At 36.3% G+C, this 21,593-nt stretch overlaps 1 protein-coding gene across 1 annotated transcript in view; it reads left to right on the top strand.

The window, feature by feature from the left end:
* ADAM2 (ADAM metallopeptidase domain 2) overlaps positions 1 to 21,593 on the top strand; it is a 113,632-nt gene that overhangs the window by 78,800 nt on the left and 13,239 nt on the right. The window contains exon 15 of the mRNA XM_040242990.1: positions 3,039 to 3,144. Coding sequence (XP_040098924.1) covers positions 3,039 to 3,144 — 106 coding nt within the window. The remainder of the gene's footprint in view (positions 1 to 3,038; positions 3,145 to 21,593) is intronic.

Raw genomic sequence — 21,593 nt, 5'->3', positions numbered from 1 at the left:
GAACCAAAAGATAGCGCTCACCCTCCAAAGTCTCAGTGAAGGATTCCAGCAGGTCCTTGTTTAATCAGAAGCCTGACCCTCAGGCCACAGCTCCTGAGGTAAGCTCACAGGCCTCTCTTACAGAAAGACTGGGCTTCTCTAACTGTTCCCTCTTGTCCTGCCCTGGATATGGTAGCCGGTTAAGAACTCTTTCTCCCTTAGTTACAGTCTTGTGGGAACCTTGAGCATAAACCACACTGGCCATCAGAATCATTTCACAATTCTCTACAGCCTTGTAGGTCTCATAAACATGAGCCTCTGTTTGTTATCAAAGTTGGAGGTTTTGGGGGCTTATCTTTCAGGTACAGGATTGAAAAGCTGTGGTGCCTGATGTGAGTCAAATACTTCACCCCCTCAGGGAGGAGCTCTTGGTTTTGAGTTCCCTCCCAATTGTGGGATTGGTGTGCTGGGGTGAGTTTATGGCAAGAACATGTCTCAGCCTTTCCTTCCTGCTTCAGTGTGGCCTTTCTCCTGTTTGCTCAGTGTAAAGTGGTCATAGTCCACCAGTTTTTAGCTTTTCTTCACTAGAAATTGTTCCATATGTAGCTGTAGATTTGATGTGTTTGTGAAAAGTTGCAAGTTCAAGATTTTTCTGTGTTTACTTCACCATCTTGAAATGGAACCTCTATTTCCATCAGCATTTTAAAGAGATTACTCCATTGTTATATGACTTGCATATTTCTGAAGAAAAATCTGTCATATTGTGTCTCTTATCTCTTTAAGCCGTGAAGATTTTTTTGGTCTTTGGTTTTTATCAGTCTCCATATTATATATTTGAAAGTGTGTTTGTGAGCCTGTAGGTCTGCTTAGTGTTCCTAAGTGTCTTGTGACTGTGGTGTAAACACTGTACTATTATACAGATTTCTAAATTTCAAATTATGCTTGTTTGTCTCTCCATAATTATTTCAATGTATTTATTTTTGATGCCCTGCCTTCTTAAAGATTTATATCTCTATAATTAATTTTAGTGTACATGTACCTTGGTTCTCATAATTATTTTAACATATGTAGATGTCTTTGTTTTATATTTTTTTGAATGCTTTATATAAAAACATATTGTTAGTTAAAAGTTTTTTTCTCTGTCTTCATCTTCATTTTTGACTTACAGGAACTGTGTTTTCAGTTTAAATGCTTCTCATATAAACACTACATCTTATATGAATACATCCACCTTTTTCTTCTGCTAAGTATATGAAGTAAGAGACCAATCACTTTAATTGAATTAGAAACCAAAATTGTTAAGGTTCTGTTAGAGTTTTTATTAGGTTCACTCTATATCCAGTTCACTCTTATTTCTAGGGCATAACTCTCCAGGGCTTTCAATTGAGAGATTGTATGTATGTAACCACAATGCAGAAACTGCAGACAAATCATGATCTGCTTTCTGGAAGTCATTTATTTATATTTTAATTTCCTTGTCTTCACATGTTTCAGTTCAATTCAGTCGCTCAGTCATGTCTGACTCTTTGCGACCCCATGAACGGCAGCACACCAGGCCTCCCTGTCCATCACCAACTCCTGGAATTTACCCAAGCTCAGGTCAATCTAGTCAGTGATGCCATCCAGCCATCTCATCCTCTGTTGTCCCTTTCTCCTCCTGCCTTCAATCCCTCCCAGCATTAGGGCCTTTTCCAATGAGTCAATTCTTCGCATGAAGTAGCCAAAGCATTGGAGTTTCAGCTTCAACATCAGTCCTCCCAATTAACATCTAGGACTGATCTCCTTTAGGATGGACTGGTTGGACCTCTTTGCAGTCCAAGGGACTCTCAAGAGTCTTCTCCAACACCACAGTTCAAAAGCATCCATTCTTCAGCATTCAGCTTTCTCTGTAGTCCAACTCTCACATCCATACATGACCACAGGAAAAACCATAGCCTTGACTAGACAGACCTTTGTTGGCAAAGTAATGTCTCTGCTTTTTAATATGCTGTCTAGGTTGGTCATAACTTTCTTTCCAAGGAGTAAACATCTTTTAATTTCACGGCTGCAATCACCATCTGCAGTGATTTTGGAGTCCAAAAAAATAGTTTGACATTGTTTCCACTGTTTCCCCATCTATTTCCCATGAAGTGATGGGACCAGATTCACATGTTTAGAAGCAGGAAAATGTCTTAAGATGGGGCTGTACTATATGTTGAGGCCCCCCAAGTCTCTAATTTTATCACTATAGTAAATGATCCTCCAAATTTGGCCTTCTTTATGTTCTGTTTCCCCTGGGTAAGCTTATAATTTTGATCCTCTCACACAGAACTAGGTTTGCAAATGACCTCTGAGATGAAAATCAATTGCTTATTTGCGGTTTACCACTGCCTCTAGGACTTCCAACTGAGATCCTGATGCTGGGGCTCCTTTTATGTTCTCATATTTCTTTGTGGTTAAATCAAAGGTTTTTGGCTTAATCTTCCCATTAGAGTAATGGTAAACTGCTTTTTCAGTAGATAGAATCCTATGAGAATTAAGCACATAATGTTTGTGGATTGGATAGTAAATATGAAAATAAATCAGTTATGATTCCAAGATTTTTTGCTTTGGGTAAAGTAGGATGAAAACAAAAGATATCATTTTAATGATTTGTCTTGAAAACACATTTACACAGAAACATTATTGACCAATAAGTCAATTATTTGTTTAAAAATGTTTCTTATATACATATATGTTTCAGGCTTACTAAAAGTTAGAAGATAAACTGCATACTATAGTTAATCCCAAAGTATCTGGGTAGTAGACAAGATGTTTTCAATATTTAAATATTTCATTGAAGTGGGGTTTTTTTGTGTGTGACTTTAAAAATTGTTGTATGGCAAAACCAGTACAATATCATAAAGTAATTAACCTCCAATTAAAATAAATAAATTTATATTTTAAAAAACTATTTTATTTTCAAATTTTGTATTATGCTCTTATGTTGTGCAATATTTTAGGCAATCTCAGAATAAATGTACTCATTAATTATTTTAAATGCAGCAGCAGTATGACTAACCACACATTGTTTTTTTCAGGCTCATCTTTTGCTCCTCAAGAGTGTTTCCAGCAGCTTAATTCTATGAATGATCAATCTGGGAGCTGTGGCATAACTCCTACTGGGTTCACACCGTGTAGCTCTGAGTATGTTCCAGGAAATCTATCTGAGAAATGTCATTTATTGTCTTAAATTTGAAAATACCATGAGATAATTTACTTTATACATAAGCAAAATGTCACTTTATCATGAAAGAGACTATATTTAACCAAACTATAAATGTCTTAAGTACAGAATGTCTGTACTTATCTTTTTTAATATAAATTTATTTATTTTAATTGGAGGTTAATTACTTTACAATATTGTATTGATTTTGCCATACATCAACATGAATCCACCACAGGTATACACGTGTTCCCCATCCTGAATCCCCCTGCCCCCTCCCTCCCCGTACCATCCCTCTGGGTCATCTCAGTGCACCAGCTCCCCGAGCATCCAGTATCATCACTTGTACAGTCCCACAGAGCATTTCATTTACATATAGGTACATTAACTGCCCATTAGTTTGAAAGGTAATTTTCATTTTTGCATGCTATCACTTTAATTTTACAAATGATGACCATTGTTCAGTGATCTAATAAAAATGCATGAATTTCTGCTATCCAGGAAGTAAAGCACTGTGTTTAAGAACCTGTGCTCTGCAGGCAGCCATCTTGGTTTCAAGGACTAATCTCAGTGGTTACCTACTGTTGTGGCTTTGGACATGTGCCTCACGTTCCTGAGGTGTAAAACATGAATACTGGTTTCACTAACGTCATTGGGCTTGTGCCAGTGTGGAATTTAGATACTCTAATAAACACAGCTAAAATGGGACTGACACACAGTATGCACAATATGAGTGTTAATTGTTAATTACCATGTGCCTGCTATGTCACTTTAGTCATGTCTGACTCTTTGTCACCCTGGACTGTAGCCCACCAGGCTCCCCTGTCCATGGAATTCTCCAGGCAAGAATACTGGAGTAGGTAGCCATGCCCTCCTCCAGGGGATCTTCCCCACCCAGGGATCAAATCCAAGTCTCTTACATCTCCTGCACTGGCAAGCAGGTTCTTTACCATTAGCACCATCTGGGAAGTTCTAATTACTATGATCAATATATATATATTAGAACTAGAATGTTACTGTGATATTTTTATGCTATTTCAAACATGGTTTGATATCTAAAATAAAAATTCTATTTAAAAAATTTGTTTGCATGATTAGCAGGAAGATTTGTCATATAATCTTTACTCATCTTTGCCAGTGGCTTGCATTTTGCCCAGTTGCTTTGTCCTTCTGTTTTTCAAATTCTCCTCTCCTTTCCTCCTTTCAAAATTATTTTCCTAAACCATTTGAATGTAAATTGAATACTATGCTTCATTATCCTTAAATAAATCATTGTGTCTTTCTTGGGGACAAAATTTTTTAATGGCTATATTGTAGCTGTCAAAATTCACAATAAAACTTCATTCATTATCTCAATAAAGTATTTACAGTTCTTTGCTTTGTTCAGGAGCCAATCTAGAGTCACATGTTTGCAAGAGTCATAATGTATTTTTAAACTTTAATCTAAAACATTTTATTTGTTTTATTTGTTATTTTTACTTTTTTAAAAAATACTGAAGCCCAATCATTTTGTAAAATTTTTCTCAAACTGGGTTTGATAGTTAGTTAGATTCATGTTATAAATTTTGTCATACTTGCCACTAAAGTGGTATTGTACCATCAAGTACAATTTTCAAAGGGCACATCCCAATTTCTCTCAGTGTTGAATATATTAGGTTAAACTATTTGGTAAAGTTAATTTTCTTTAGGTCTCTCAGTTGTAAAGCTACTCTTTCCCTTTGTGTTTAATGGATAAACTGAGACTATAGGCATATTATGTTCGTCAAACTTTTGCCCTCTAGTTTTAAAGTTCACTGATAATTTTCTAACTCCATTATTGCCTCTGTCTTTAAGCTAAAAATGTATTGTAGAAAGAAGTATTCCCTCCTACTTATTGATTTCTGTATTCATCTACATCAGTTCAGACTCAGCAATTGTTACTTGACTCAATAGTATAGAATATATTACTATCATTTATTTTAATGCTTACTTTCTCAAATTGTCTCACTTTTGGCTAGTGAGTGTTTACTTTAACTGGCCACAATGTTTTTTCAAAAGTCTGTATGATACTTTAAAAACTTACAAATTTCTCTAGCACAAAAAAACAGACATCCTAGGACATTTATTATATATTTTTTTTTACCCTTGCTGTGGATTCAGCTATTTCTCTAAATAAACAAAGGAATTTCCCATTGCCTTTTATCAGAGAAGAGTACTTCGAAAACAAACATCTCAGCACCAGTTGTGCCCATTTCTACTGTTTTTCATGATCTCTAAGTCTTCTCAGTGAACAAAGGTAGAACATACAAATATCACATATTTATTTCTATATCCATGTGTTGTATCTCTGTTTTTAAAACATGAACTTAGAGTGATCATTTTATGGCAAAATACATCTTGCATTTATGAACTGCTTTCTTATATGCTCGAGCCCAGAAGCACAAAAATTTGTTTCACAATTGCTAAAACATATTCTGACTAAAGGAAACTTTCTAACTATTGTGCTTATATTCTCTTTTAAATCATTGATCTTTTTATATTAGCTGCTGTGGGGTGCTTATCTGCTAACTACATTACCTGGGTCATTTTGCCATTGATATCTAGTGCTTTATTTGCACCTATATCGTGTTTTAAGTGTTGCATACATTTATGATTTTCTGTATACCTACTTACAAACATTATATTAGTTTCAGATGTAAAACATAATAATTCAATATTTTTATAAATCACACACCATATAAAGTTATTAGACAATACTGACTATACTCCCTGTGCTGCGCTATTACATCCCTGTGGCTTATCTATTTTATTATACCCCTGGTGGTTTGTACCTCTTAATCCCCTTCACCCATTTGGTGCTTTCCATATCCCTCTCCGATCTGGTAACCACTAGTCTGAATCTGTGAGTATGTCTCTCTTTTTCTCACCTTTGTTTGTTTTATTTTTAGATTCCACATACAAGTAAAAGCATACGATATTTGTTTTTCTCTGCCTGATTTAGTTCAAAATGCATAAATCAATATGCTCTCCAGGTCTACCCATGTTCTTGCAAACAGCAAGATTCCATTTTTTTGTGGCTAACATTGTCATTTATATATATATATATATTTGTATATATATAATATACAAATATCATAAATGTATCTCACATCTATATACATTCATCTAACGGTGGGTACTTAGGTTGCCTCCATATCTTAGTCTTAGTTGCCTCCATATCTTAGTGTTAGTCTCTCAGTCATGTCTGACTCTTGGCAATCCCACGGACTGTAGCTTGCCAGGCTCCTCTGTTCATGCAATTCTCCAGGCAAGAATACTGGAGTGGGTTGTCATTTCTTCTCCAGGGGACCGTCCCGACCCAGGGATCAAACCCAGGTCTTCCACACTGCAGGCAGTTTCTTTACCATCTGAGCCACCAGGGAAGACCATATCTTAGCTATTTTAAATAATGCTGCAATAAACATTGGGGTACCTATATCTCTTTGAAGTAGTATTTTCCTTTTCTTCAGATAAATATCTAGGAGTGGAATTGTTGGATTGTATGGTATTTTAATTTTTTTGTTTTATGAAACTCCATACTGTTTTTCATTACTTGTAAAAATTCCCACTAAGAGTTTACTACAGTTTCTTTTCTCTGCATCCTGACCAACCCATGTTTTTATTGTCGTTGTTTTACCCTCTTTGGTCTCTTTGAAAATAGCCATTCTGACAGATGTGAGATAATACTTCACTGTGGTTTTGATTTGCATTTCCCTGATGATTAGTAATGTTTAGTGCCTTTTCATGTACCTTTTGGCTCTCTGTATGCCTTTGGGAAAATGTCTATTCAGGTCCTTGTTGTTGTTGCTGTTGTTTAGTTGCCAGGTCATGTCCAACTCTTATAGAGTTACTCTGTAAGTTACTCTTATAGACTGTAGCCTGCCAGGCTCCTCTGTCCATTGGATTTCCCAGGCAAGAATACTGAAGTGGGTACCATTTCCTTCTCCAAGGGATCTTCCCGACCCAGGGATAGAACTCATGTCTCTTGCATTGCAGGTGCATTCCTTACAACTGAGCCACCAGGGGAGCCCTATTCAGGTCCTATGACCATATTTTAATTGAATTGGTGGGGTTTTCTATTGAGTTGTATAAGTTCTTTATATATTTTGGATATTAACCCCTTTACAGATATCTTCTTCCACATTGCTTTTGTGTTTTGACCATGGTTTCCTTTACTATGTAAATTCCTTTTAGTTGAGTTGGGTCCCATTTGTTTTTCTGCTTCTGTTGCCTTTGCCTAAGGAGATCAAAAAATATACAAATTATTAAGGTGAATGTCAAAGGACATACTATGTTTTCTTTTTTTTGAATCTTTTTATTTTATTATATTGGCATATAATTTATGATTAACAATCTTGTGATAATTTCATGTGGACAGAAAAGGGACTCAGCCATTCATATACATATATTAATTCTTCCCCTAACTCTCCTCCCATTCAGGCTTTCAATAGCATTAAGCAGATTTCTATGTGCTATACAGTAGAATCTTGTTGGTCATCCATTTAAAATATAACAGTGTGTGCATGTCCATCCCAAACATCCCTTTCCCCCATTCTCCCAAACCTGGCAACCATAAGTTCATTCTCTGAGTCCATAAGGCTCTTGTTTCTATATTAGTTTTCTGTCTGAATGATATGTTCATTGATGAAAGTGAGTTGTTAAAGTCCCTCACTCTTATTGTGTTACTGTTTATTTCTCCCTTTAAGGTTGTTAGTATTTGCTTTACATGTTGAGGTGCTCCTATACTGGGTGCATATATATTTGTAATTATTGTATCTTCTTTTTGGATTGATCCCTTGATCATTATGTAGTGTCCTTCTTTGTCACTTACGTCTTTGTCTTAAAGTCTATCATGTGATGTGCATATTGTTACACCAGATTTCTTTTATTTTCCATTTGCATGGAATACCTTTGTTCCATCCTGTCACTCTGTGTGTGTGTGTGTCCTTAGTTCTGATGCGGGTCTCTTGTAGACAGCTTACATATATGTCTTATCTTTGTATCCACTCAGCCAGTCTATGTGTTTTAGTTGGTGCAGGTAATCCATTTACATTTGAGGTAATTATCAATATATATGTTCCTACTTTGTTGTTCAGTCACCATGTCATGTCTAACTCTCTGGGACCCCATGAATTGCGGCATTCCAGGTTTCCCTGTACTTTACTATCTCCCTGAGTTTGCTCAAACTCATATCCATTGCCTGGAAAATGCCATGGACAGAGGAGACTGGTGGGCTACAGTCCATGGAGTTGCAAAGAGTCAAGCAACTGAGTACACACACACACACACAGCCACAGAAGTAGCAGTAACCTGTCTACAAGGGAAGGATTCAATCCAATGAGAAAAAATACAATCCATTACCAAGACATGTTTATGTCCATAAGATAAAGAAAGCTGAATAAAATCTATTTGCTGATCTACAAGTGGTACATTAGGCAGTTTAAAGTATCCAGGAGAAATGCAGATGGATTTTCCTGAATTGTGCTTCAGACAAATGGGGCAAAGTAGGCACTCTTTGCATTAATGTTTCGATCAGTTCATAAAGTGGACCAATGATTCAATGCATGTCTGGTAGTCAGTAATGGAAATTTTAGAGCCTCTGGCAGTACTGAATTCAGTATTCAAACTGAAGTTTTCTCTTTTTATTGGGTCATCAGTTATTAGATTTCCAATATTGTTTTTCTTTTTTCTGAGGCAAAAATAACATTATTATTCTTTGTCATCTTTTTCTCTCCATTCCCCATACTTTATTAGCTTCCATCCCTACCTAAAGTAAAATTTTCACTATATTTGAGATGCATAGTGTCTTCCTTAGCATCTCTGTGGATAAGCCCAGCCAATATTTTTTGGCCTTTACTTGGGAAGGAAGGCAATGCACCTGGACAGTATATGCCCCACAGTTTTAACAAAAGTCCCCCCTAGTCCCAAACCATAAAAGCTGGTTTAGATGATATACCATTCCCTGGAGGCTCTACTTAATTACAATATATAGACAATTTTCTTCTCTGCTCCCTAACCCAGGCCTCTTCATAAGAAGATAGCATATATCTGCTAAAACTTTTAGCCTTAGAGGGAAACAAAGTCTCCAAAGAAAAATTGAGTTTGCTCAAACTCAGGGTTGATATTTGGGGCACCTAATCTCAGAACAAGGGCTACATTCGATCCAGTACTCCAAACTAACTGCCACTTGTGAGGTTTTCTTAGACTACCTAGGTAATGTTGAAATGAGAATTCCAAATTTCTCTCTTATGCCCAAACTTTGTCTATTTGACTAAAAATAACAAACCTTATCCTATTATTTAGGAAGATCAAGGTGACATAGCCTTGAAAGCCTAAAAGAAAACTGTAAATCTCCCTGCCCTTGGACATCCCAATTATCAACTTTCCCCCCCACACCACCTTTTTTTTTTTTTTAAAGGAAGGAAGTGTCCTAGGGATAGTGACCCTAAAACACTAGGGAAACCATTGACTCGTAGGATGTCGATAGCCAACAGCTAGACCCTGTAACATGAGGATAACTCTTTTGCCTCAGTGCCACTACTGCCACTATCCTTTTAGTCAAGGTCACCAAGACATAGTCTTGGAATCATTTTTACCATCTTTGTACCTCATAAAAGAAGTCCTTCTGAATTCTCATCACACTCAACATTCTCTGACCAATAATCGCATCTCCTATAAAATTGTCTTAATAACCACTTCTCATATAACTTCTCATATAGCTTTTTCTCACTGTAATAATCTTAAGTCTTAAAACACTACCTCCTTATTCATATAAAGTTTGTTAAAGTAGAACACAGCATACTAATAACAGAGTGTACATACTTTCCTGTTGAAGCTTTTATCATTTTCCTTAATTTTGTTTGATTTTTAAATTTACATAGACTATAAATATTGAATATACAACTTGATAAATAATTCCATTTGCAGAAATGTTTCCTCCAATCTGTGCCCCATACAACCTATGTTGTTTTCTTAATGGTAATAGATAAATGTATACTGTTCAAAAATTCCATACTAATAGAATGCTACAGTATGCTTTTTTTTTATGCCATAATATGCCCAGGACAATTTTTTTCTGATTAAAATAAACTGCTTTCTCATTATTAGTGTATAGGAATGCAAGGGATTTCTAAGTAGAAAAAGAAATTAAGGAAACAACTCCATTCACCATTGCAATGAAAAGAATAAAATACTTAGGAATATATCTACCTAAAGAAACTAAAGACCTATATATAGAAAACTATAAAACACTGATGAAAGAAATCAAAGAGGACACTAATAGATGGAGAAATATACCATGTTCATGGGTTGGAAGAATCAATATAGTGAAAATGAGTATACTACCCAAAGCAATCTACAGATTCAATGCAATCCCTATCAAGCTACCAGCAATATTTTTCACAGAACTAGAACAAATAATTTCAAGATTTGTATGGAAATAAAAAAACCTCGAATAGCCAAAGCAATCTGGAGAAAGAAGAATGGAACTGGAGGAATTAACTTGCCTGACTTCAGGCTCTACTACAAAGCCACAGTCATCAAGACAGTATGGTACTGGCACAAAGACAGAAATATAGATCAATGGAACAAAATAGAAAGCCCAGAGATAAATAAACACATATGGACAACTTATCTTTGACAAAGGAGGCAAGAATATACAATGGAGTAAAGACAATCTCTTTAATAAGTGGTGCTGGGAAAACTGGTCAACCACTTGTAAAAGAATGAAACTAGATCACTTTCTAACACCGCACAAAAAAATAAACTCAAAATTGATTAAAGATCTAAATGTAAGACCAGAAACTATAAAACTCCTAGCGGAGAACATAGGCAAAACACTCTCCAACATAAATCACAGCAGGATCCTCTATGATCCACCCCCCAGAATTCTGGAAATAAAAGCAAAAATAAACAAATGGGATCTAATTAAAATTAAAAGCTTCTGCACAATAAAGGAAACTATAAGTAAGGTGAAAAGACAGCCTTCTGAGTGGGAGAAAATAATAGCAAATGAAGCAACTGACAAAGAATTAATCTCAAAAATATAGCAACTTATGCAGCTCAATTCCAGAAAAATAAATGACCCAATCAAAACATGGGCCAAAGAACTAAATAGACATTTCTCCAAAGAAGACATACGGATGGCTAACAAACACATGAAAAGATGCTCAACGTCACTCATTATTAGAGAAATGCAAATCAAAACCACAATGAGGTATCACTTCACACCAGTCAGAATGGCTGCGATCCAAAAGTCTGCAGGCAATAAATGCTGGAGAGGGTGTGGAGAAAAGGGAACCCTCCTACACTGTTGGTGGGAATGCAAACTAGTACAGCCACTATGGAAAACAGTGTGGAGATTCCTTAAAAAACTGCAAATAGAACTGCCTTATGACCCAGCAATCCCACTGCTGGGCATACACACCAAGGAAACCAGAATTGAAAGAGACACATGTACCCCAATGTTCATCGCAGCACTGTTTATAATAGCCAGGACATGGAAGCAACCTAGATGTCCATCAGCAGATGAATGGATAAGAAAGCTGTGGTACATATACACAATGGAGTATTACTCAGCCATTAAAAAGAATACATTTGAATCAGTTCTAATGAGATGGACGAAACTGGAGCCGACTATACAGAGTGAAGTAAGCCAGAAAGAAAAACACCAATACAGTATACTATCACATATATATGGAATTTAGAAAGATGGCAATGATGACCCTGTATGCAAGACAGCAAAAGAGACACAGATGTGTAGAGCAGACTTTTGGACTCAGAGGGAGAGGGAGAGGATGGGATAATTTGGGAGAATGGCATTGAAACATGTATACTATCATGTAAGAAATGAATCAGCAGTCTATGTCCGATGCAGGACACAGCATGCTTGGGGCTGGTGCATGGGGATGACCCAGAGAGATGCTATGGGGAGGGAGTTCTGAGGAGGGTTCATGTTTGGGAACACATGTACACCCATGGTGGATTTATGTCAATGTATGGCAAAACCAATACAGTATTGTAAAGTAAAATAAAGTAAAAATAAAACTTAAAAAATAAATTAAAAAAATAAAATAAAATAAACTGCTCTTGTAATAGTATTTTAGTTTTTATTACTGAGTAATTATGAATATCACTAAAATTATATACAAAATTATAAATATATTTATAATTAATACAATATATACTTATATATTTATATATTATATTTATTGACGATCAATTATGTGGTGCATTTTTTTGTTGTTCATTTTGGCTATCATGAATAAAGCTGCTCTTTTCAGGATCAGGTCTTTGTAGCAAATATATTTCCACTTATGTTGGAAAGATACATACATAGGAATATAATTGCTAAGTCTTGTAATTTCATATTAACATTTTAAAAAATTTACCAAATTGCTTTCCAAAGTGGCTATGCAATTTTACACGCACACTAGCAGAGTCTAAGAATTCTATTTCCTCCATAATTTGTTACTACTTGGTAATGTCAATCTTTTTTATTTTAGCCATTATACTTCTAAATTGCTTTTGTTTCCATTTGCATTTGTCTAACTGATATTCAGAGCAGTTTCTAAGCCTTTTATGTTACTGTGTGTGTCTTTCTCTATGATGAATCTTAAATTTTTTCCAGTTTATTTGGAATGCTTTAGGGTCAGGAAGCATCAGTTAGAACTGGACATGAAACAACAGACTGGTTCCAAATAGGAAAAGGAGTATGTCAAGGCTGTATATTGTCCCCCTGCTTATTTAACTTATATGCAGAGTACATCATGAGAAACGCTGGGCTGGAAGAAGCACAAGCTGGAATCAAGATTGCCAGGAGAAATATCAATAACCTCAGATATGCAGATGACACCACCCTTATGGCAGAAAGTGAAGAGGAACTAAAAAGTCTCTTGATGAAAATGAAAGAGGAGTGATAAAGTTGGCTTAAAGCTCAACATTCAGAAAACTAAGATCATGGCATCTGGTCCCGTCCCATCACTTCATGGGAAATAGATGGGGAAACAGTGTCAGACTTTATTTTTGGGGGGCTCCAAAATCACTGCAAATGGTGACTGCAGCCATGAAATTAAAAGACTCTTGGAAGGAAAGTTATGACCAACCTAGATAGCATATTGAAAAGCAGAGACATTACTCTGCAAAGGTCTGTCTAGTCAAGGCTATGGTTTTTCCTCTGGTCATGTACAGATGTGAGAGTTGGACTGTAAAGAAAGCTGAGCGCCAAAGAATTGATGCTTTTGAGCTGTAGTGTTGGAGAAGACTCTTGAGAGTCCTCTGGACTGCAAGGAGATCCACCCAGTCCATTCTGAAGGAAATCAGCCCTGGGATTTCTTTGGAAGGAATGATGATAAAGCTGAAACTCCAGTACTTTGGCCACCTCATGTGAAGAGTTGACTCTTTGGAAAAGACTCTGATGCTGGGAGGGATTGGGGGCAGGAGGAGAAGGGGATGGACAGAGGATGAGGCTGGATGGCATCACTGACTTGATGGATGTGAGTCTGAGTGAACTCCAGGAGTTGGTGATGGACAGGGAGGCCTGGTGTGCTGCGATTCATGGGGTCGCAAAGAGTCAGACACGACTGAGCAACTGAACTGAACTGAACTGAGCCTTCTTATCACTGAATTTTACCTATGTATGTTTTTATTCTGAACTAACTGCAGATTCTTGGGAAATTTCAAAAGTAACCTAGAAAGAATACAGAGGACCCCTGTATACTTCAGCTATTTTCCCCAAATGGTAACACCTCAAATGACTTATATATCTTACCTGCAGTAAAATATCCAAGTCAGGAAATTGACACTGGTAAATTCACAGCCATTACTCCTCATATATCATCAGTTTCCCATGGATTCATTTGTGGTGTGTGTGTACATGTATGTGTGTTTAAATTGCCGTCTTGTCAATATTGCATTGCAAAGTGATAAATATAGAATGTCTGGGTTTATTTCAGTGTTCTTTCCTTTTTCTCAATCAGGTTTTAGTTTTCAGTATTCAAGTGTTGCATGTATTTTAAGTATATTGCTGAATGTTTTGCTTTTTAAAATATCGTGAACAGAATGGTTCTCTAAATTTTATTTTCTCATTGTTCACTGCCAGTATCTAATAATACTAAAAATAACAATGCAAATCATATATTGATCTTTTATATTGTGTGAACCTCATAAATTCTCTTTCTCTCTTTTTCTGTGTGAGCTTCTTAGTATTTCCATGTCCAGGATCATGTAATCTGTAAATGAAGTCTGAATTATCCTTTTCTAATTAGGATACCTTTATTTTGTTTTTCTTGCTTGACTGCATACATATCTACCAAAATGTTGAACTGTAAGTGGAGAAAGAAAAGATTTACTTATTACCAATTTTATGAGGCAAATTTAGCCATTACCAGGAAGTTTATTATTAGCTGTAGTTTTTTTTGGTTAATACCCTTTATCTGATTTGGAAATTCCCCCTATATTTCTACTTTTCTGAGAATTTTTAATCTTAAATGGTGGTTGTATTTTTAGTGCTTTTCATACATCTATTTTCATGAATCTGTTTTTGATTCATTTTCCCTATTGATATAATTTATTACATTAATTTGTTTTCAGATGTTAAAAATCATGAGCCATGTTCTTATTATTCACTCTGACAATGTCTGGCTTTTAACTGATTGTTTATAGACCATTTCCATTAAAACTGATTATTGATGTACTATCTTCAAATAACAGAGTAATAGTTCATACTCAAATGCTGTAATTATACACTCCTTCATGTGTGGTGAAGGTGTTCTATAATAGTTTCCCAATTCCTCCATCCAGTCCCTTGTGAGGCTTCTTGTTACTTACTTTGCTTATACATATACAGTAAATATCCAATACATACTTCATATTATTCTTTAATATAAATTTATTTATTTTAATTGGAGGTTAATTACTTTACATTATTGTGTTGGTTTTGCCATACATCAACATGTATCTGCCACAGGTATACATGTGTTCCCCATCCTGAACCCCCCCCTCCTTGTACCATCCCTCTGGGTCATCTCAGTGCACCAGCCCCAAGCATCCAGTATCATCCATTGAACTTGGACTGGTGACTCGTTTCATATATGACATTATACATGTTTCAATGCCATTCTCCCAAATCACCCCACCCTCTCCCTTTCCCACAGAGTCCAAAAGACTGTTCTATACATTCTTCATATTATTGCTTTGAGAAGATAGTTATCTTTTAGATCAGTTAAGAGTAAGAAAAATACACACTTTTTTCTTTCAATTGTTTCATTTTCTGATGCTGTCCCTTATTTATGTAGATCAAAGTTTCTGACACAAATTTCTCTTCTGTGTAAAGGACTTTTTAAAGAAATATTTCTTGCAAGTAAGATATGCTTGCAAAGAATTTTATCACTTTTTGTCTGAAAAATCTCTATTATTTGAAAGATAATTTTACTGGACAGAGAATTCTTTGTTAGATTTTTCTTTTCTTACAGCAGTCAAAAATTCCTTCCAAATCTTAACTGCATGATTTTTAAATGAAAAGTCTGCTGTAATTCTTGTCTTTGTTCCTCTAAGTAAGGTGTGCCCCAACCTAGTTGCCTTCGAGAGTTTCTCATTGATTTTGATTTACTTTAGTTTGAATGTGATATAGATGGTTTTTATTTTGATATTTATCCTGCTTGGCATTTTCTAAGTTTCTTGTATTTGTGTTTTCATGTCTGTCAATAGTTTTGTGAAGATCTTTTTCATTATTTTTTCTGTTCTGTCAATAGTTTTGTGAAGATCTTTTTCATTATTTTTTCATGTCTGTCAATAGTTTTGTGAAGATCTTGTTCATTATTTTTTCTGTTCTGTCAATAGTTTTGTGAAGATCTTGTTCATTATTTTTTCTGTTTCTTCTCCTTCTGCTGCTCTTATTACAAGTATGTTACACTTTCTTTAATTGTCTTACAGTTCTTGGGTTTTTCTATTTTTTTCTCCATTATTTTGTTTTATCATGATTCAGTTTGGGAAGTTTCTATCAATCTATCACTGAGTTCTCTTAAGTTTTTCTTCTGTTGCTTAGATTGAGTGTTATTGATGAAAGCTTGGAAGCCATTTTTATATTTTTGTTCGGTTTTTTATGCTTTTATTTTCTTTTTTTCTTATAGTTTGTTCTTACAGTTTTCATATCTCTATTGATATTGTTTCTCTGCTCTTTCATGTTGCTGACTTTTGGGTTTTAAACCTTTAAAATATTAACCAAAGCGACCTTAAACCTCATATCTAAGAATTCCAACATCTGTTTTGTATTTGATTTGTTTCTGATGCTTATTTTATCTATTTAGACTGGTTTTTTTTCTTACCTTTTAATATAACTAGTACTTTTTTGTGTTGAAAGTTGGTCATGTTATACAGGGTAGTAGGCACAGAAGCAAATAAGCTTTTAATGTGAGAATATATGTTAATATATTTAGGGAATAGGTTGTGTCTAATGTTTGTTGTAGCTATATGCACCAGAATCTTCAGATTCCATTAGTGAAGTAATTTATTTCTCTCTTCTTAAAGTTGGAACTTCCTTTCATCCCAGCCCTCAAAGGGAATATGTGTCTTGGAGCTCTCTCAGTTGTAATTTACTTCTATTTCTGCTAGAGACTTGTTACTATGGTTTTACAGCTGGGGGGGTGGGGGGCGTGGCGGGTGGACCTTCTCTAGTTTTTACATAAGCCTTTTTTTTAATGAGTTTGTGTCTCAGGGGTATGGATAACAAAAGTGCTTTTATTCCTCCTCCAGGTGTAGAGTGCCCCATCCCATGCTCCCATTCTCTAGTCCTCATTCTACAGCTACCATCCCCAACCTATATTCTTAAGCCTTTTCTGTTATTGATCATGACTATATTTATTATTCTTTTAGGTGAGTCAAGACAAGTGGAGTTGGCAAGAGTGGGATGAAAGTCTTTCTACCTAGAGATTAAGCCTTTGTTAGACAGCTGGGTCTGGGAATTTCATAATGATTACTCTTCACCTCCCCCTGCAAGTGTATATGGAGAGCTTTCACATATACTCCCCAAAAGAAACATATAGAGTTTCTGGAGAAAAGGCAAATGAAAATATAACTGTATTACTCAAGAGCTTCACGTTTTCATGATAGTCCACACTCAGTTACCAGCAATTTGTCAAAATTTGTATTTAAATATTATTAGTGGCTTACGTAGTTCAGTGGCTTATGTTCCAGATAAGCAAATTACAAGTGCTATACTTGTGGTTTTTGCAGGCACTTAGCTTTCCAGATACATGTAAGTGGTTTTTTCTGCAACCACAGTTCTCTGATGGGTCCAAAAAAAGTCATTGATTTCCATTTACTCAGCATTTTCTTGCAATGACTGGAAAAACAAAGCTTTCTTAAGCAAACAGTGCAAAGAAATAGAGGAAAACAATAGAATGAGAATGACTAGAGATCTCTTCAAGAAAATTAGAGATACCAAGGGAACATTTCATGCAAAGATGGACACAATAAGGGACAGAAATTGTGTGGACCTAACAGAAGCGGAAGATATTAAGAAGAGGTGGCAAGAATACACAGACGAACTATACAAAAAGGTCTTAATGACCCAATTACCACAATGGTGAAGTTACTCATCTAGAGCCGGACGTCCGTGAGTGTGAAGTCAGGTGGGCCTTAGGGAGCATTACTATGAACAAAGCTAGTGGAGGTAATGGCATTCCAGCTGAGCTATTTCAAATCCTAAAAGATGATGCTGTGAAAGTGCTGTACTCAGTACACCAGCAAATTTGGAAAACTCAACAGTAGCCACAAGATTGGAAAAGGTCAGTTTGCATTCCAATTCCAAAGAAAGGCAATGCCAAAGAATGTTCAAACTGCCACACAATTGCTTTCATTTCACATGCTAACAACGTAATGTTCAAAATCCTTTAAGCTGGGCTTCAACAGTACAGTGCTCTATACTTTGAATCCCGTACCTCTTGCAGGTAGCCTTAGAAACTGGCCTCAAAATAGTTGTTAACCTTCTGAACTCAAACTAGTTTAACACCACCCATGTCACTTTGCCAACGAGGGTCCATAGACTGAAAGCTATGGTTTTTCCAGTAGTCATGTATGGATGTCAGAGTTGGACCATAAAGAATGCTGAGTGCTAAAAATATGATGCTTTTGAACTGTGGTGTTGGAAAATATTCTTGAAAGTCCCTTGAACAGCAAGGAAATCAAACCAATTAGTCCTGAAGGAAATCAACCCTGAATATTCATTGGAAGAACTGATGCTGAAGCTCCAATACTTTGGTCACCTGATGTGAAGAGCCGACTCATTTGAAAAGACCCTGATGCGAGATAGTCATGATGGTGTGATCACTTACCCAGAGCCAGACATCCTGGAATGTGAAGTCAAATGGGCCTTAGAAAGCATCACTGCAAACAAAGCTAGTGGAGGTGATGGAATTCCAGTTGAGCTACTTCAAATCCTGAAAGATGATGCTGTGAAAGAGCTCCACTCAATATGCCAGCAAATTTGGAAAACTCAGCAGTGGCCACAGGACTGGAAAAGGTCAGTTTTCATTCCAATCCCAAAGAAAGGCAATGCCAAAGAATGCTCAAACTACCACACAATTGCACTCATCTCACATGCTAGTAAAGTAATGCTCAAAATTCTCCAAGCCAGGCTTCAGCAATACATGAACTGTGAACTTCCAGACATTCAAGCTGGTTTTAGAAAAGGCAGAGGAACCAGAGATCAAATTGCCAACATCTGCTGGATCATTGAAAAAGCAAGAGAGTTCCAAAAAAAATCTACTTCTGATTTATTGACTATGCCAAAGCCTTTGACTGTGTGGATCACAATAAATTGTGGAAAATTATGAAAGAGATGGGAATACCAGACCACCTGACCTGCCTCTTGAGAAATCTGTATGCAGGTCAGGAAGCAACAGTTAGAACTGGACATGGAACAACAGACTGGTTCCAAATAGGAAAAGGAGTACATCAAGGCTGTATATTGCCACCCTGCTTATTTATCTTATATGCAGAGTACATCATGAGAAATACTGGGCTGGAAGAAGCACAAGCTGGAATCAAGATTGAAGGGAGAAATATCAATAACCTCAGATATGCAGATGACACCACCCTTATGGCAAAAAGTGAAGAAGAACTAAAGGGCCTCTTGATGAAAATGAAAGAGGAGAGTGATAAAGTTGGCTTAAAGCTCAACATTCAGAAAACTAAGATCATGGCATCCAGTCCCATCACTTCATGGGAAATAGATGGAGAAACAGTGGAAACTGTGACAGGTTTTATTTTGGGGGGCTCCAAAATCACTGCAGATGGTGATTGCAGCCATGAAATTAAATGACGCTAACTCCTTGGAAGGAAAGTTATGACCAACCTAGATAGCATATTCAAAAGCAGAGACATTACTTTGCCAACAGAGGTCTGTCTAGTCAAGGCTATGGTTTTTCCAGTGGTCATGTATGGATGTGAGAGTTGGACTGTGAAGAAAGCTGAACGCTGAAGAATTGATGCTTTTTAAACTATGGTGTTGGAAAAGACTCTTGAGACTCCCTTGGACTGCAAGGAGATCCAACAAGTCCATCCTAAAAGAGATCAATCCTGGGTGTTCATTGGAAGGACTGATGTTGAAGCTGAAACTCCAGTATTTTGACCATCTTATGTGAAGAGCTGACTCATTTGAGAAGACCCTGATGTTGGGAAAGATTGAAGGCAGGAGGAGAAGGGGACGACAGAGGATGAGATGTTTCGATAGTATCACTGACTAAATGGACATGAGTTTGGGTAAACTCCGGGAGTTGGTGATGGACAGGGAGGCCTGGCGTGCTGCAGTCCTTGGGGTTACAAAGATTCGGGTACGATGGAGTGACTGAACTGAACTAAACTGATGCCGGGAAAGATTGAAGGCAAGAGGAGAAAGGGACAACAGAGGATGAGATGGTTGGGTGGCATCACCACTTCAGTGGGCATGAGTTTAAGCAAACTCCAGGAAACAATGAAGAACAGGGAAGCCTGGTGTGCTATGGGGATCCCCAATCCATGGGGATGCAAAGAATCACACATGACTGAGCGACTGAAAACCAACAACAGCAACAACTTTATGTAGAAGCTCATAAATAATTTGTAACAGACTTAATAATACTTAAAATACTTAACTAATACGTAATCAATCTACTTTAACAGAATAACTTATGTACTTTGTGATAAATTTATAAAAGTGCAAAAGTCACTGGAATCCAAAGTCACTTTAAAGTGATCCCAGTTCCTAGCAACCAGTGATATACTTTCTCTTTCCCTAGGTTTACCTTTTCTGGAGTTCTTATATTAGAAAAATTACATACTATGTGGTCTTTTTACTTGGTTTATGTTACTTATTTTTTGAGTTTCATCCATTTTGTAGTCTATAACACTGTTTGTAGCTTCTTATTACTGGATAATATTATATCCTAAAATTATGTGCCAGCTAATGGGCATTTAGAATGTTTCTAATAGTTCTGGGTCATTAAAAACAATGCTGCTATGGATGTCTCTATTATACAGAAAATGGATAAACAACAAGGTCCTACTGTATAGCACAAAGAACTATATTCAATATTTCAAAATCTATAGTAAGCCATGATGGAAAAGAATATTAAAAACTATATATATATATATGTATATATAACTGAATCACTTTGCTCTAAGTAGTAATTAACAGAACATTACAAATCAAGCATACTTCAAGTAAAAAAATTAAGAACAATGGTGCTTTGAACATTCTTATGCAGTATTTTGTTTGTTTTCATTGTAAAGCCATGTATTTTTTCTCTTGAGATATAACAAGTGACGATTTCAATCAGTTCTAATGAGGTGGATGAAACTGGAGCCTATTATACAGAGTGAAGTAAGCCAGAAAGAAAAACACCAGTGCAGTATACTAACGCATATATATGGAATTTAGAAAGATGGCAATGATAACCCTGTATGTGAGACAGCAAAAGAGACACAGATGTGTAGAACAGTCTTTTGGACTCTGTGGGAGAGGGAGAGGGTGGGATGATTTGGGAGAATGGCATTGAAACATGTATAATATCATATATGAAACAAATCGCCAGTCCAGGTTTGATGCATGATACTGGATGCTTGGGGCTGGTGCACTGAGATGACCCAGAGGGATGGTACGGGGAGAGAGGAGGGAGGGGGGTTCAAGATGGGGAACACGTGTACACCTGTGGTGGATTCATGTTGATGTATGGCAAAACCAATACAATATTGTAAAGTAATTAATCTCCAATTAAAATAAATAAATTTATATTAAAAAAACAAGTGATGAAGGTGCAAGTCTTTATGTAAGCACATATTTTTAAATTTCCCATGGATGCACACTTAAAAGTGGAGTTGCTGAGTCATGTGGCAAGTTCAGGGCTTACCTGGTGGCCCAGATGATAAAGAATCTGCC

The sequence above is a fragment of the Oryx dammah genome, unplaced genomic scaffold (genome assembly GCF_014754425.2).
Source record: "Oryx dammah isolate SB20612 unplaced genomic scaffold, SCBI_Odam_1.1 HiC_scaffold_7, whole genome shotgun sequence".
Classification (NCBI taxonomy): domain Eukaryota; kingdom Metazoa; phylum Chordata; class Mammalia; order Artiodactyla; family Bovidae; genus Oryx; species Oryx dammah.
This window is presented reverse-complemented; position numbering and strand designations above follow the sequence as displayed.